This window comes from Chiroxiphia lanceolata, chromosome 11 (genome assembly GCF_009829145.1).
Source record: "Chiroxiphia lanceolata isolate bChiLan1 chromosome 11, bChiLan1.pri, whole genome shotgun sequence".
Classification (NCBI taxonomy): Eukaryota; Metazoa; Chordata; class Aves; order Passeriformes; family Pipridae; genus Chiroxiphia; species Chiroxiphia lanceolata.
Genome location: NC_045647.1, coordinates 14,545,449 through 14,561,195, shown reverse-complemented (window position 1 = coordinate 14,561,195; position 15,747 = coordinate 14,545,449). Strand labels below are relative to the sequence as shown.

Sequence of the window (15,747 nt, the reverse complement as noted above, 5' to 3'; positions counted from 1 at the left end):
CTGGCATTTCACTTTATTGCATGGCTATTGAACAGAAGTGGGCATTTACATTTCTAGCTTTATCTTGTTTTGTTGAGTCCTCTCATGCACAGGTTCTGTTAAGAGCTCAGTAGCTAATTCCTTGTTGATTCTCATATCACTTCAATATTTTGAGACCCTTTATTTTCTTTGCAATCTTCTCACTTTGTCAATTCTGGCAGCCTTACACAGTGCTGTTATTGGGTTTGGGGTTTTTTTTACAGTCTTCCAGTTCCATTTCGTAATTCTCTTAATCCTCTTCAGATTTCATGTTCTTATATGTGTCATATACCTTCTATTTTTCCTCAAGAACTCTTTTGACATTCTTAGTCATCCACATCGGTCTTATCCTTCTTTTATGCCTAGAATAGCTGATTTTTCTCATGCTCTTGCAATCCCTTGTCCCCCCCTTCCTTGCCCCACCTCCTGGTTTGTTCATTATTTAGCACTGGATGTGGCTGGATTGAAAGAAATACCAGATCTCATGGAAGTCAATGATATTGAAGTGTCTGCCTATTTAGGGGAAGCATTGATGTTTAGCTTCAGTGGTTCTGAGTCAGCCTTTGCCCCCAGGCCACTGCTGCATTGCTGGCTCATTTGAACAGCAGAGAAGGTGGTGCTTGGTGATGCAACAGGCACAGGCTGAAAAGATACAGATTCTGTTTGCCAAAAGGTAAATCTGTATGTAAGCAGGATGCTTAGGCAGAGGTAAAAAATAAATTGCTTCGTTTTTCAGATAAATTTCTAGGAAGGCAAAAAAAGTCCTTCTGTAGAGTGTAGCAGCTAATGCACTTGGAAAACATGTCATTTGGTTTTATAGTTCCATCAGAGGCAGGATCAAATCCATTCTCTATACACACTCCAACCCCAACTTTTGTATTTGAATATAATTTAACTAGTGTTTCTGAAGAAGTTTGAACACTGTAATATTGTATCAGAAAACAAAATTAGATTTGAAGGATGGAGAAAAAGAATATTTCACATGGGTTTACAGTGTAGACTCTTGACAAAAATCCAACCTAATGAAGAAGCATTCCTGTCTGGTTTTATATAGCTCGATTCCCCATGTGTTTTAAGTATTCTAACAGCTTATTATTCTAAAAAATAGGCTCACAACCACCCTTTTTTGAAGTCCCTGTTACATTTGCTCTCTCCAGAGTTCTGAAGCTCTACCTCCCAGGCATCACAGCACCATTCCTCACTGCCACAAATGAGGAACATTTTAATGCCTCATTACAATCAGCTACTCCCTGAGCAGAGTGAGTGTTCTGTGTGGGTGTGTGTATGTTGTGTGTACCCCAGGAGCTGCCCACAGGTGAGATGCACTGCTCAAGAATAGGGGCAGCAGGGAAAGCAGCATTAGCCACCTTTCCTTGGGTCAGATACTAAAAGTAATAAAGATGTGCAGTGCTTTTTTTTTGTCTTATTGTTGTCAAAACCGCCTGAAATATTTGAGCTCTTTTTTCTCCTTTCCACTCTGAAAGAAAACTTTCAACTACAACTTGTTCCTCAATTAGAACTGCTCTGTGGAGAGATGGCACTGATGGAAAGTGGTACTTTATATTGTGGCAATCCAGGACTACATCCAGGGGTTAGTCTAATATCTGACATACTTTAATTTACCTTGGACACTTTTCAAATATATGCCTGACTGCAAGATGCTGAGAAACTGTATCGTTAGCCAGGGATCTCCTTGGCAAAGGTCATGATCATTTGTGTTTCCATTGAGAACACAATGTGCTGAGGGCTAAAGCAGTTCTGAGGTTCCTCTGAGACATCATAATCTAAAAAATACTGATGGTTGAGAGAAAATATTTGCTAGGATTTTTAAAAGAATGGCGTTTTTTCCTCTTTCAACTTTGGTTAAACCTTGAATTTTTACAAATTTTTGCTGGACTTTGTGACTGTGTAAGATACAAGGTACAGTTGCAACATGCCCACATCGTGTGACTCTTGAATGTGATTTTGTATGCATGGGACACTCAAATGTGTTTTATATTGCTAGGTACCTATATTAGCTCTCCAGGGGCAGACTAAAAATTATTTCTCATCAAGCGTTGTTTTACCCACTGTATTGTACACAAAGTAGGTCAAAATGTGCTACAGCTATGCAGAGCCCTTAAACCTAAATCAACCTAATCTAAATTGAACTTCTAAGTGAAATTCACCATTTGGCTTGTTTACAATTTTCCAAATTCAGTATGAGACAAGAGGAAGCAATCTGTGTCTTTAAAGAATTAAAATATGCCCACAAATAAGCTCAATCACTGGCCTTTGTAGAGAACAAAACAAAAAACCTCTCATCTACTAAATCAGCTAGAAGCTGGAAATAAATTTTGAGATTGTACTCTGTGTTGCTGGGTTTGTCTGTGTGGAGGTTTTTTTCAACTGTGTATTTATATGGAACAGCAAACACAGATTATGCCTTAGTAATTTTTATGGCTTCGGCATCTGTCCATTTGCTTTTATTCACATATTTTCATAGCCATAATCTCTAGTTTCTTATTTGATGATGCAAACCTTTCAGATGTAGAAATGGATAAAAATCTTACTGAATCTAGTGAGAGTCATTTTCAGGAATAATCCCTTTATTTGACAGGAAATAAAGACCCCGGGCGAAAAAAAAAACCAAGCAGCATGCATATTAGATGACTGAAGGTATTAGTGTCCAGTGCTTTCATAGCTGGGTTTCTGCATAGGGAAATGCTAGAATTGCTCCACAATAACAAACTGGAAAAGCCCCAAGACATAATCCACCTGATCCTAAGTTTTATTTTGCATGCATAATAAAACTTTATTGTGTTTAAATTCCAGAGTATGTTGACAAGTCTGTCATCTGTCTCAAGGCAATACCCATATTAGGATACACCCCCTTCCTTGGGAAATGACATCCCACTTTGAGACACCGGTTCCACGGTCACTGAAAGGAGCTTTACACATAAGTTCAAAGCTCTGAGTGAACTGCATCAACAAGCCAACTGTGTGAGGCAGGTGATTATAAAATATTGAGATTTGGCTGCACTCACTGATTTTCAATTAGCTTCAAGGGCGTGCAGAAGAAAGCAAAAGTGTGACAGCATTTGTTAGTTGTTTTAGAAATATTAATATGATGCAAACCTGGAATATTTCCATAAATTAAACACATCACAGCACATCCTCATTTGATGTGCTCAGGCAGTGGTGTCTCTGATGAAAAAAACTCAATCCCTAAACCCTCTACATAACAAAGTGTATTTCACAAGCACCTTTTGATAACTGCACCTGCTGGCTGAAAAACATAAAGGGAGAGCCCGTTGTGTCCTAAAGGAACTTTGTTATTTGCATCTACTCTATTACTGATTGAAAGCTCCTCTGTTGCCTTGTCTACTACTGGCGTGATCCCTCAGTGCTTTTCTATAGGGATTTGATTCCCTAGTCTATTAAGCTGGTCTTTGTGTTGTCAAGAGTACACAGTAAAGTCTTATGATATGAAAGGATATTTACTTTGCTTCCTTGTTTATGCTTTTGTCCTTTCAAACTCTTTGAACTCCAGTGAAAGCACCGTTGTCAGAGGTTTGACCTGGCATGGTTCTGTGTTTTGTTGCATGTCACCATAAAACCAGGAGGAAAAATTCTTGATTGGGTAGAAATCTGGATATCCTACTGCATTCAGAGAGACAGGGAAAGGAATTTTTGAATAATATACAACTCATACATGTGTTTAGATACTCATAAAAACAAAAGCTGAACATTTATACAAGATGTTAATGTTAAAGCCAAAGATGGGATCTTTACGTGACAGTCCCAGTTCTACCTGGTGAGGCACTTTAAAAATTATTGTCATATCATTTATATTGAGATTATATCACACGTCCTAAATTATTTATCTTCAACCTTTTATTCCTGTGAGTAGTGCAGCTCATTGGATCTACTTGTAAGAATGCCAGATTTTAAAAGAAAAATTGCTTTAAGCTCTTGCTCCAGATTTGAAAATCTAGGCTTGCGTTTCACTTCAGTAGCAGTTTACACTTGTTTCCCCCATTCTCTAATGTAGTTACTGGGATTGTCCCCTTGTTCTATAGGCCTGTGATTTTCTTATTATCTGTGGCTCCTGTTTCAGTGTGAGGTGCCTACACCAACAAAGAGACATGACTACATTTTCTCCAGTAGGTACCAATTAGCACAGGGAGGAAGCTTTCTTCTTACACTTGTTGTTATCTCGTACATACTCTAAAAGTAGTTTGTGCCTACTGCTAGACCTACTTATTGTGAAACAAGTAAGGGCAAATCCTGCATGCTTTTGCTGCAGTAGAAAATTGTCTTCCAACAAAATAAATTTGGAATACGTTTTGTGTCGTATCCATCGCTGAATACATAAATTAATTAATTGGGTGAAAAGATAAATATAAATATTTACCTTTGGTTTCTTGCTGTAAGTGTGGGCTGTCTCACACACTGAAATAGTGTGTATTCCTGTAAAAGGAAGAATGGATCATGTGAAACTGTGTCATGATACAGCCCCAGAATGAAGTAGGATGTTTCTTTGACCTTGGTGTGCCCAACTGTGCAGCTGTAGTCTCCTTCAAGAGCTGCTTATGACAAGGAATGTAGTAATTTTAAAAATCTATTTGGGAAAGGTTCTACACAGAAATTTGCTAAATTCAAGTTTCCTGTATCTGCCAAGAGAGAGACATTTTTTGAATCCCAGGCAATGTGTTGTGTTTAGTAACTGAACAATTTGATTAGTAACTGAGAATTTGATTTCACTCTGTACTCTGCTATATGTAAAAGCCCATGAATTTTTTTTACATATTCCCTAATATCTGTGCCAGTTTGTTAATATTTAATACAGAGCTAATGAATTTCCCTTGTTCTGGCAGAAGTACTTCCAGATAGCACAGCAGAACAAGTTGGTTTAAAAGCGCTAAGTAAGTTTACATTTGAAAGGACGCATTCGGGCTTTACGGCAGAAATCAAAGGGCTCTGTAGGAAGAGCAAGGACTTTTGCCCGAGGGCGTGTTTTCCTTTGGGCTGGGCTCCCCTTGGAAGCAGCAGCCGGGGCAGCTCCCATGGGGTGAGGTGGGAGATGCTCCTGGGGCTGGAATTCCCACTTGATGCCGTGGGACCCGGCCCGCCCCCTCTCCCGCTGCCTGGCTCTTGTCTCCCGCAGTCGCCGTGGGAGAGCCCCCACACAGCCGTGTTTGCCTCTCTAAAGTCTGTGCAGTTTTTAGTAGTCTCCCAGCCTCCGGTGCGGGGTTTTGAAACTCCATCACAAGCCACCAGCAGAACATTCTGCAGAAACTGGAGTGTGGCTTGTATTTATAAAAGTTATTTGTTTGCATGAGGCACATGTGCTGATACTGTGAGTCATCCATCCATTTTACTGTGACATTTTCAAGCACAATTATGTGTAGTGGAATTTTTTTGGTGGCTGGCTATGTTGCCCATCTGTGAAATCATCATTCTACCGAGCACTAAAAATAGAGATGAAACTCTTGAGAGAAAATTTTGAATCTACTTAAATGACAGTTTGAAATGTGTTCCTGCAGTCAACAGTTTAAATATTTTCTATCCTAAATATGGATACTCTAAATTTAAGGTGATGTAGTCCTGCTGTCACCACTTCAATTCACCTTGCTAGCACAGTAATATAGCTGGAAATCATTTCTGGCCAGAAACCCAGTCTGGTGCCCACCAAAGCCAAATCTCTTGGGCCCTGAATGACTGAGACTGGCGTAGGCGGGCAAGAGCTCTGGAAGGTGGATAACACATGTGTTGGAAAGGATTTATTAATAACAGGGGATCACTGGAGAAAAATACAAAGACAATCCATGATTGTAGATCAGAGAGGAACAGGGAGAAGATTATTTCTTGAGTTTTGACTACTAGGAAAGGAAGTTTTGAGATAAAGAACAACAGAATATCCAGTAACTTTTAATTGGCTGTATTTTCAGTCAAAGCAAGTTAGTGAATAGATATGGTAAACACTGAAAATAGCGAAGAACTACAGCTAGGAGAGGGAACTGCTGGAAGATTATAAACTGTGTTGCTGAGTAATAGCATCCTAATTGAAGCCACAGAAAGCCAAAGAATCTAATTAGTCAGGAAAACACATTTCATTACATTCTTAGTAATTTGTTTTGAAAAAGTCCAACTGGATTTTAAATTTAACAGATTTTCAGTATGTTCAGAGCAGATTACATTGTTTATACTTGCATATAGAGATAATGAAAAATATAGTTGCAGACATAGACAAGAAAGTGTTCAATTCAAAATCATGTTTGCAGTTGTTCCTTGCTATCTGGGTGCCATTATATAAAGTTGTGCAGAGAGGATGGGAAAATAAATGAGGACTTTTGTTGAGTTGGTGAGCAGTACTGGAGAGCATCACCCATTTCTTTAAACCACAGGCAATCTGAGACATACTTGAAGCTGTAGCTCAGCCAAACAAATGAAAAGAGCATTGCCTGTGCACCCCGCTGCCTTCCCTCCTTCTCTCCCTCCTTCTCCCTCCCTCTCGCCCTCCCTGGTTTTGTACAAGTTTTCACAATGAGATTGTTTTCACGAAATGTACAGCTAAGTACTGAAGTAGTGTTACTCACTTCATTTACATTCAGCTTTCAAAAATTTGTAATTTTGGTGAGCTTACATGCAAATGATTACATAGCAAGACCTCAGTGTGGTAGGTTTCTTGTATCTTGAATTTTTTTTCAAGCATTAAATAGGAGAGAAGAGAATCAAAATTATGCTTAGTATTAGTTACTTTGATCATGCAAATTAATAAAAAAACTGGTGCAAAACCATAAAAGACTATTCTTGCAGAGGACACATAAAAATTCAGTGTTCTATCTCTTGGAAGTTCTTTTACCCATTAAATCTCAGGCATGGATATGGTCAATAACACGGACAATTAAGCCTCCCTTTCATCACCTTTATTCTGTAGTGGATTGATGTATTTAAAAATCCATTTATGCATAGTTTTATCTATTTCTGAGTTCCCAGTTAATGAGTTTTCAGAAGTATGCATGTTTTATATTTGTCTATATAAACTACATCTACAATAACAAAGTGCTATTTTAAGTACTTTAAAGAGCCACCTTACTCGTAGTGACATCAGAAAGATGATATTCATTGGTCTGGCATAAACAATATACAGACATTTAAATTTCATCATGCTCTTTTTTAGATAAAAATTCTAACTCAAGCTGTAGCTCTACCACAATTCAGATGAGAAGAATGAAAATAAAGTCTTTAGGCAAGAAAAAGAGGAATGCACCTGAAAATATATACAAAATTAAAAGGAAACACATAACATGGATGAGAACGAATCCTGCAAGTCCTTGTTTGCAGCATAACCGCCCTTCATTAAAATATTCCTCCCATGAATAAGGATAGTAATAGTTTAGTATATATTAGCATAGTAATAACTTCAGCTGGACTATTAGAATTAATAATGGATTAACCCGCATGAGTGAGAATCCCTGCCTTGCTGAGGACTAGGCTGGTTCTGTAGCTTCCCATTTTTTATAAAATTACGTATTTGTTACGTAAGTTCCTCCCACATGCATTGCAATTGGATTTATTCTTTCTTCCTGCAATGATCCACTGCACAGGATTGCTGTGCTCCACTCCACAAGTTCATCGTGGCTGAAGTTTTGGTTTATCCTTCTGCACAGTGCCCTGAAATTCCTACTGGGCTCTGCTCCCACGATGTCCATAAGAGGCTGTTTCTTTGGCCGCCTCTTTTCCTTACAGGGAATAAATCCCTGAGAAGCAATAAATGTTATTGAGAGGGAAATGATAATAATTTAGTAGCAAATCTGCAATAAACGTATGATAATATTAAATGTATGTTCTCCCTGCTCTACCATTCTATAACATATAAGGGACATACACTGAATGTGGTGTGGTATAGAAGTATGACAGATGGGGACATTCATATTTGTTTCTTCTCTGAGGAATGGTTGTTTCCATTCAAAATGTCACCACTTATTGTGGTAGCTGGGACACGTTCTAAAACATCTAAAACATCCACAGGATGCTGGCTATTTCATTCAGGAATGAGTGATATCGAAGTGACAGAAAATTGATATTCAGCAAAATAATTAGAAACAAGTTTTTAGAAGAAGGGAAAACAGCTGTTCAGAGGAGAATTGATGGCTTCAGTAAGTAGCACTTTTGTGACTAAAGACTATCAGTGTTCTCAAATACTTTCTCCAAACTTTCTAAAAGGACTTTCTTTTTTAACTCTAATTATGATTTTGAAAATATTGTAGGGAATTTGAACTAGCGATAAAAGGAGAGTCAGCTTTTGAAATATGCACAACCATATGCTGTTGGTTTGGACAAACCATGAATAATTTTTTTCTCTGTTTCATGGTTTTATTGAGAGGCTTATGAAGTTTGGTTTTGAGGAGTATTTGGTAGCTTCCAAATACATATTGCTGCGTACAGCATATTTCAATACATATTCCAAGTACATATTGCTGTGGTCCACTGTAAGGATTGGGGGTTAGAAAACAGATTTGAGAGAGGCCAAAATTCAGGAAATTTATGGAAACATTTGCAAGGGGAGCAGCCCTTTTCTGTGGGATGCTTTTTTGCTTGTGTTAAATCCAGGCCTGATTAGACCTGGATTTTCTCAACAGTGCCTCAGTGCTTAACTTCACAAGCCTCATTTAAAAAAAATTATTTGGATGCTGGAGTCCAGCTTTGCCAAGGTACTGCGTGCTGAGCACATTAGGTGCCTCCTTCAGTGCCTGCAGTGGTTGTTAGGCAACTAGTCTTGATTTAGACACTTTTGAAAATCTACCAAGCATTTTTGACACCTAAATATCTGACTGTTGAGAAAAGAAGTACTTTTGTGGACACTTGAGGCAAGTGCCCAAGTGCGTAGTAGACTATTTAATCTGGAAACAGCTGCTCTGTACTGACACCTGTGAACAGGGTGTGGTGCCTTCCCAATCAAACCAAACCTGCAACATCTGAGCCCAGCAGGTCAGAAGGTTATAAAAGAGGAAGCACTGAACTGCAGGTCAAGAAGTGTTAGTGAGGGACCTCTCTGTGCACGGTTGTTTTTCAAATCAGCATTGTTAATTTATTTATTTATTTTTTTTAATCCTTTAATTAACAAAGGTAAAGCCAAAAGGGATAGGCTCCACCTAACAGAGAGCTTCTTCTAAAACTGGAGGCTGGGCATTCTTCGCCGGGTCCCTGGAGAATATCAACGGTATTAAGGTTTTATTGCTCTACTTCTAATTACTGTCTGTAGATGTTATTTATTATTAATTAGATGGAGATAGTTGTGGATGAAGTATGGCTCAAAGAGCGGATAGGGACATGAATAAGGAAAGGGATGGTAGAAATGGTTTCACTGAGATGTTTTCTTAACAAAATGCTACCTTTATCAAAGATAAAGGTTCAAATCCTTTGAGTGTGATTGTGGCTTGTTTAAAAATTAATCATGCAGTAGTATTTAAAAATATAGGAAAAAGTTCATTGCAGAGAAAACAAACTGTAATTTTGGAGCATCAGTTCTGTTTTGAATTTGTATGTCTATAATTCTTATTGTATTTCGTTGAACACTTTTGTAGTGATTGAAACACTGCCTTGCTATAACTGAAGGCGGCTGTCCCGAGTTTCCTCCTTTGCAGTAGCACCTCACGGCCCCTCAGCCACGTGCATCGATACACGGCACTTCTGGGGTAGTTTCAGCACTAACGAGACAAAACCTTAAACGAGTGTTTGAGGGCTCTGCAATGAAAAGTAACGCCAGAATTCACCCATTTCAAAGCCACGTGATTTATTTGGGTAAACCTTGAAAACCTCGGGGTTAGCTTGGAGTCAGAATGACGGCATTTCAACAGGTCAGCGGAGAGCTCGGGATCGGGATGGGTAACTGGGGGGTTTCCCCGGAGGTGAGGGCAGAGGGGGCGGGCAGGTGAGCCGTGAGCTGTTCAGAGCGGGGAGAGGCAGCCGGTGCCGCGGGAGCTCCTCCCGCACCTGCCCTGGACGGGGGAGCGCGGCGGGAGCGCGGCCGGGGGCGAGCGGGTTAAGGCGGCGGCGGGCGCGGGTCTATTTGCGGTGCCGGAGCTGCGGGCGGCCCGAGAGCGGCTCCGCGCCCCCGCCCGGCCCGGCCGAGCGGCAGCAGCAGCAGCAGGTGGCGGCGGCAGCAGCGAGGGAGTTAAACCCCGCGGCGGCAGGAGGAGGGGGACCGCGAGCGGGCGGGCGGCGGCAGCAGCGGCAGGAGGAGGGGGACCGAGGCGGAGCGGGCGGCGGCAGGAGGAGGGGGACCGGGGAGCAAGGCAGCAGAGGCAGGAGGGGGACCGAGGAGCAGGCGGCGGCGGCGGCAGCAGCAGCCGGGTTGCTAGGGATGGAGAGATCCCGTGTCACCCGGATGTGAGTGTCATGTTGGCCCAAACTCTGAGGGATTTGGCAGCGGCGAAGCAGCAGCGGCAGGAGGAGGAGGAGCAGCAGCAGCCCCTCGCACGTCTCTAGTCGCTACCATGGGGGTCGGGTAGCGGGTGGCGCAGGGGCAGCGCGCACCTGGCTCGGGGTGGGGTTGGGGGGCGTCTCTGCCCTTTTTTGTTTTTTCGTTTTCCTCTCACACGCTGGAGAAAGTGAGAAAAATGCACCAGCAGCAGCAGCCCGAGCAGCACCCAGAAGGTAAGAGCCGGGGCGCCCACCAAGGGCAGCGGCGTGCTTGGGGCTGAAGGGAGGGAGGGGGCGGGGGAGGATTTATGAGGGATTTGGAAGTCGGGGATTGGGGGGGATTAGGGAAGGGGTTGAGGATGGAGTAGGTTTGGGATGGGAAAGGAATGAGCGGCCGTGTTCGAGGAGGGACCGGGAAGGGCAGAGGACGAGGAGAAGGCGGGATAAGGTGCTGCCCTCGGCGTGTGACCAACGTGCGAGTGGATTTATGCGCGTCTGTCTCTTGTCCTGGGGCCATTAATACCAGCCGGGAGAGGACACAGCTGGGTCTGCGTTTGCCTCTCACTTGTGTAATTGTGGACGAACCTGCCCGGGGATGCGGCTCCCGGGGGTTGCCCCGCGCCGGGCTGGAGGGCAGCGGGGTCCGAGGGCAGGGCGGCGGGTGCGATGCGCTCGGCCCCTGCCCGGCGGGGCGCACGGGGGCGAGACGCGCGGCTCCGCGGCGCTAATCCGCTCCGCCGACGGGCTCCGGCGCTGCCACAGCCCCCGCTGTTGTTTATAAATGATTCCTCCCTCCTCAATCAGCTGCAAGTTTGTGTTGCCCCCGAGGAAAACGCAAGCACCCGGGCTTTGTTTCCCTTTCGAGCATCCCTTGAAAAAGACGCTGGATGTATAGATAGATGGGTAGGTGGGCGGTTTATTTGCGCCGAGCCACGTTTCATGGCATCCCAAAGGGCAGGCGGAAGGCGGGGGAGATGGCTGTGCCATTGCTTTTATATCTGGAAAAAGAAAAAAAGGGGGAGGAGGGTAGAAGGGATGCTTTGGGAAGATGCTGGAGGTAGATTTCCCACCTTTGCCCCCGCGGCGGCTCTGCCCCCCGTGTCACCCAGCTGTTGATGCGCCGCCGCTCGCCGCTGGCCAGCGCTCGCCGCGCCGGTGCCGCTCCCCGCGGCAGCTCCGTGGGCGCCCCGCCGTGACCCCCCCACTCCCCGCCGCCATCCCGGGGAGCCATCTTATGGCTCCCGCCTCCCCTCGCCCCCGGAGCGGGGGACGGGCCGGCCTCGGCCGCATCCACGCGCCTTCCCGGCGCTCCCGTGGTCTGTTCCCCCCGTCTAGAGCAGGAGGGCTGTGTCTCCCGTGCCTCTCCTCTCCTCGACGAGCAGCGGTCGCCTGGGAGTTGTTTTCCTCCCCTGCCCGGGTAGATCCGTTTCACAGTCATCCCGCCTGCCAGCCCGGATTCCCGGCACGTATATTGTGCCGTTCCTCCATTTTTTTTTCCCCACCCAGGCATCTTCAAGTTTTGAATCTCACTCAGGAGCCTCTCCTTCCTACAGGTGCATGTAGGAGTAGACTGTTGCGCTAGTCAAAGAGCTCGCGAGGAAGGATCCTTGCGAGGAGGTGGTGTTTTACCTCTTTGCTGTCATCTGCATAAAGAGGACTCGATTATTATTTGGAAGGTGCAGTTTATTTTTAAAATCCTTGTGAAAAAGCCAAACCGAACTCTGTCCTTTAACAGTGGGTTCACGTTTGTAATTCTCTAGTGTGAGAGATAGCAGAGCTTTATGAACATGTTCAGCACAGACAACGTTGGATTTTTGCTTGTGGGAGGCATCCACGCATTTTTCTTTAAGAATGCAAAACAAGGCAAGATTTAACTTGCTCACAGGACTTCCCCCCACACACACCCCACCCCTCCTTGCTGGTTGGTCTTAATTGAACAATGTGTAAGAAATTTAAGCAACTACTCTTTTTGACCAAAATGAATTGAGATAGTAGTAAATGCTAAGGTGCTACAGCGAAGTTGTTCTTCAGGAGTAGGTATGTTTTCCTGGAAAAGAAAACACGAGGGCAGAAAAGCTGCCATCCAGTTAGGAAAAGAAGTGTTAAGTTGAAGAACCAAAATAAGAAGTGTAGTTAGTTGTGTCTTGATGCTTACATCAAACTTGAAGTTATAATACTGATTCCTGAGCACAGTTGCATCTACCACAGCACCAGTGTGTGCATATGTCTATGCCTGTGTGTCCAGTGGAAGCATCACGCTGTCAAGAGGCAAGTCAGAAATATTGGGACCCCTTCTAGCGTAAAAAATTATAACCAAATACTTTTTTCTCTTGTCCCACAGAGGTGAACTATGCAAGTAGCACCAGAATTCCTCTCCCTGGTGACGGACCAGCTATTCAGTCAAACAGTTCAGCACCGTCCAAGCAAACTGTTCTATCTTGGCAAGCTGCAATCGATGCTGCTAGACAAGCAAAGGCTGCCCAAAACATGAGTACCACCACAGCCCAGCCTGTAGGATCTCTGTCCCAAAGAAAACGCCAGCAATATGCCAAGAGCAAAAAACAGGGTAATACATCTAATAGTCGGCCACCCCGTGCCCTTTTCTGTTTATCCCTCAACAACCCAATACGAAGAGCCTGCATTAGTCTAGTAGAATGGAAGTATCCTTTGCTGCAGTTTACCTTTTTTTATAACTCTCTTATGTTTTCTGAATGTATTGAGGGGATTTTTTTACAGCATCTCTTAGAACATTACAACTAACACAGTAGTTCACTTGCATGTGTGGGTAACTGTCGGTGTTGATGGTAGTCAATTTTGCTTCAGTTACTGTTAAAGATGGCCTCTTGTGTCATAAAGACACAATATCATTTTACTGGCTTGAGTAGCTCAGAGTCAGAGAAAATCTCAAAGCTGTTCTTTTTTTTTTTTTTTTTCCTTCAGAGGAGATGGGGGAACATTTTCAAGCTTAGGTTGTATTCCAGCAAATCTCTGTGTTGCATTTTTCACCCTTCCAAACAAGGTCAAATGGCTATGAGTGTATCTAGCAGTGTTAACTGGGAGATTACTGGAGATGTCAAACCTGTGTCTTCCATATTGCAGTTTGGTGTATTGCCATTAGGGCAAATGGGTCAGATATAGAAATCTTTATAAAGAGATTTTTTTTCCAGGTACTAAATGTAGGGAAGATTTTTACTTAAGCCGAGGAATCGCTCTAAGTACACACAAGTGTCTGAAATATATTGGTCTTCTGAGCTTTTACAGCATATGTCTACCTCTAAACATATTTGGAAGCGTGGTGCATCTAGAGAGGAGATCAGAGATAGTGGCCTGTATTCGTGATAACCTGTATGCTGAGAAGGGTTGCTTTTTCTTTAGTTCAGTGGTTGTGATGTGGAAATATGTGGATTTCTCTGGCAGAACTGAAAGCATGTTGATTTGGTGTGTTATTTAATTACCAAGAAGAGGTTTGAAACAGAAAATAGTTTTGCCAAGGTACCAGGAGAAAAATGTTAGCCTATTAGCCATGGCAACATCTCTGTAATGGGAAACAGCTGTTCAAGAGAGTAGATTACTGAGGTAAAACTCATTTTGTTACTATAAACAGAACAGCCAACCTGGCAATAAGAGCTGTTACTCATTTATAGGGTTTTGTTTTTCAATTCTTTGAACAGAATTCAATTGTAAATTAAAGGTAGTGAAATGGATTCTTCTTTCATTTAAACTGGTAGAAGTCCAAGTAATTTCAGCAAATTGGCCTCTCCTTGGCTAAGGTCAGGTAAATGAAATTACTATGGATCTAGAGTGGAATAACTCAGTGAGAATTTGTCCCAGTAGCACCACATCATAAAACAAGGTTGTCAGTCTTGTGCTGGTATCAATTGCTTATTTCAGTTTGGAAAATGCTGAGTGTTAAGATGCATATTGTAACTTTATTTTGTACACAGTATAGCAGCTGTTGATGTTGACAGGCTTTGTAGATGTAAACTTGGCCCTTAAGGTGACAAACTTTTTATAGGCCAACAAAGAAAATTTAGCAAATCTTCTCCCAGTCTTTTATGGACCTCTTGTGGAAACATATCAGGAAGTTGTGCATCAAATATAGGAAAGGATGCAAAAAATCATAGCTGAGGTCCAAAGTGCTTCCTTTCCAAAATTCCACAAACAGGTTCATCTGGGTACTTCCACATTTGTAGTTAAAAGAAAACAATGAAATACTTTGGGAGAAAGGAGAACTAATGATAAACTGAAGGGTGAACTTCATAGGCATGAATTTTAAGAAAGTTTTTGTCTCCAGAAGAAAAAAATATATCTCCAGGTTTCTACTGCTGTCATCCAGATAGAGGATAAAAAGCATAGCTGCAGTTCTTGGTGTTGTCAGTGTGAAAGCCTGAAGCCTCTCCTCATGCATGGCTACCAAGCCAGTCATGTTGTCCTATTCTTCGTTTTACTCACATAAACTTTGATCTGTCCTGGCCAAAGCAAAATTATTCAGAAATCCAGCTGTTGCAGACATGAAGGGGCTCAGAATTTCCCTGCCTTGACTGTACAGCTTCTCAGGGCTCATACAGGGGAATAGTTGTGGTTTTCTGGCACTCTTTCTCATATCCTGCTATGAACTATATCCCAAATTATTTTCCTCCTTTGGGCAAACATATTTCTGTTTAATATTAATGAGACCTTTGTAAGTATCTGAGGACAAAACAGCTCCATGATTATTCCTTGCCCATCATGATGACCCACATATTGATTTAAGAGTGGATGATTATATTCATCTTTGGAATTTAATATGAAGTGCTCTGTGGCAGCATGAGTAATAGTTTTCACTCTTTTCAAAAGGAAGAGGACGTTGGAAGATCATTGTGATGGAAAATCATATGGTATATATAGTGCTATAACTAAAGGTGATGAAGTGTTTGTCATAGTTATCAGTCAAAAGATTGCCTTAAAGTAAGACTTGCTTTACAATTGTTGATACTGAAAGGAGAACTAGACTTAAAAGTTTGTAGATACTCACAGTTCATGAATTCCTTAACAAGATTTTCCAGACCATTTGACATATTTATACTACTGTCTATTTTTGCCAATTGTGTGGCCTTAGCTGTTTACATCCCATTCCCAGAAGATGATTCTAATTCAACTAATCATAATTTGGTAAGTACTCTTGAATTTTAATTTTGTGTTTGTTTGCTGTGCTTTCAATTTGGTGGTTGTGATTAGCTGCTAGTATTTGAGACTGCATGAAGTAGAGGTACTTTCAGTTAAAAAAATTGGTATATAGTGGTACTACAAAATGTATATGGAATTGCTCTGGTTTTTTTT

General features: G+C 42.4%; 1 protein-coding gene across 12 annotated transcripts in view; it reads left to right on the top strand.

The window, feature by feature from the left end:
• Positions 1–10,272: 10,272 nt before the first annotated feature.
• Positions 10,273–15,747, top strand: part of CACNA1D (calcium voltage-gated channel subunit alpha1 D) — a 173,017-nt gene continuing 167,542 nt past the window's right edge. For all 12 annotated transcript variants that reach the window (XM_032699209.1, XM_032699215.1, XM_032699213.1 and 9 more), the window contains exons 1-3: positions 10,273–10,662; positions 12,770–13,088; positions 15,474–15,579. In XM_032699209.1, the coding sequence (XP_032555100.1) occupies positions 10,626–10,662; positions 12,770–13,088; positions 15,474–15,579 (462 nt within the window). In that variant the 5' untranslated portion in view covers positions 10,273–10,625. The remainder of the gene's footprint in view (positions 10,663–12,769; positions 13,089–15,473; positions 15,580–15,747) is intronic.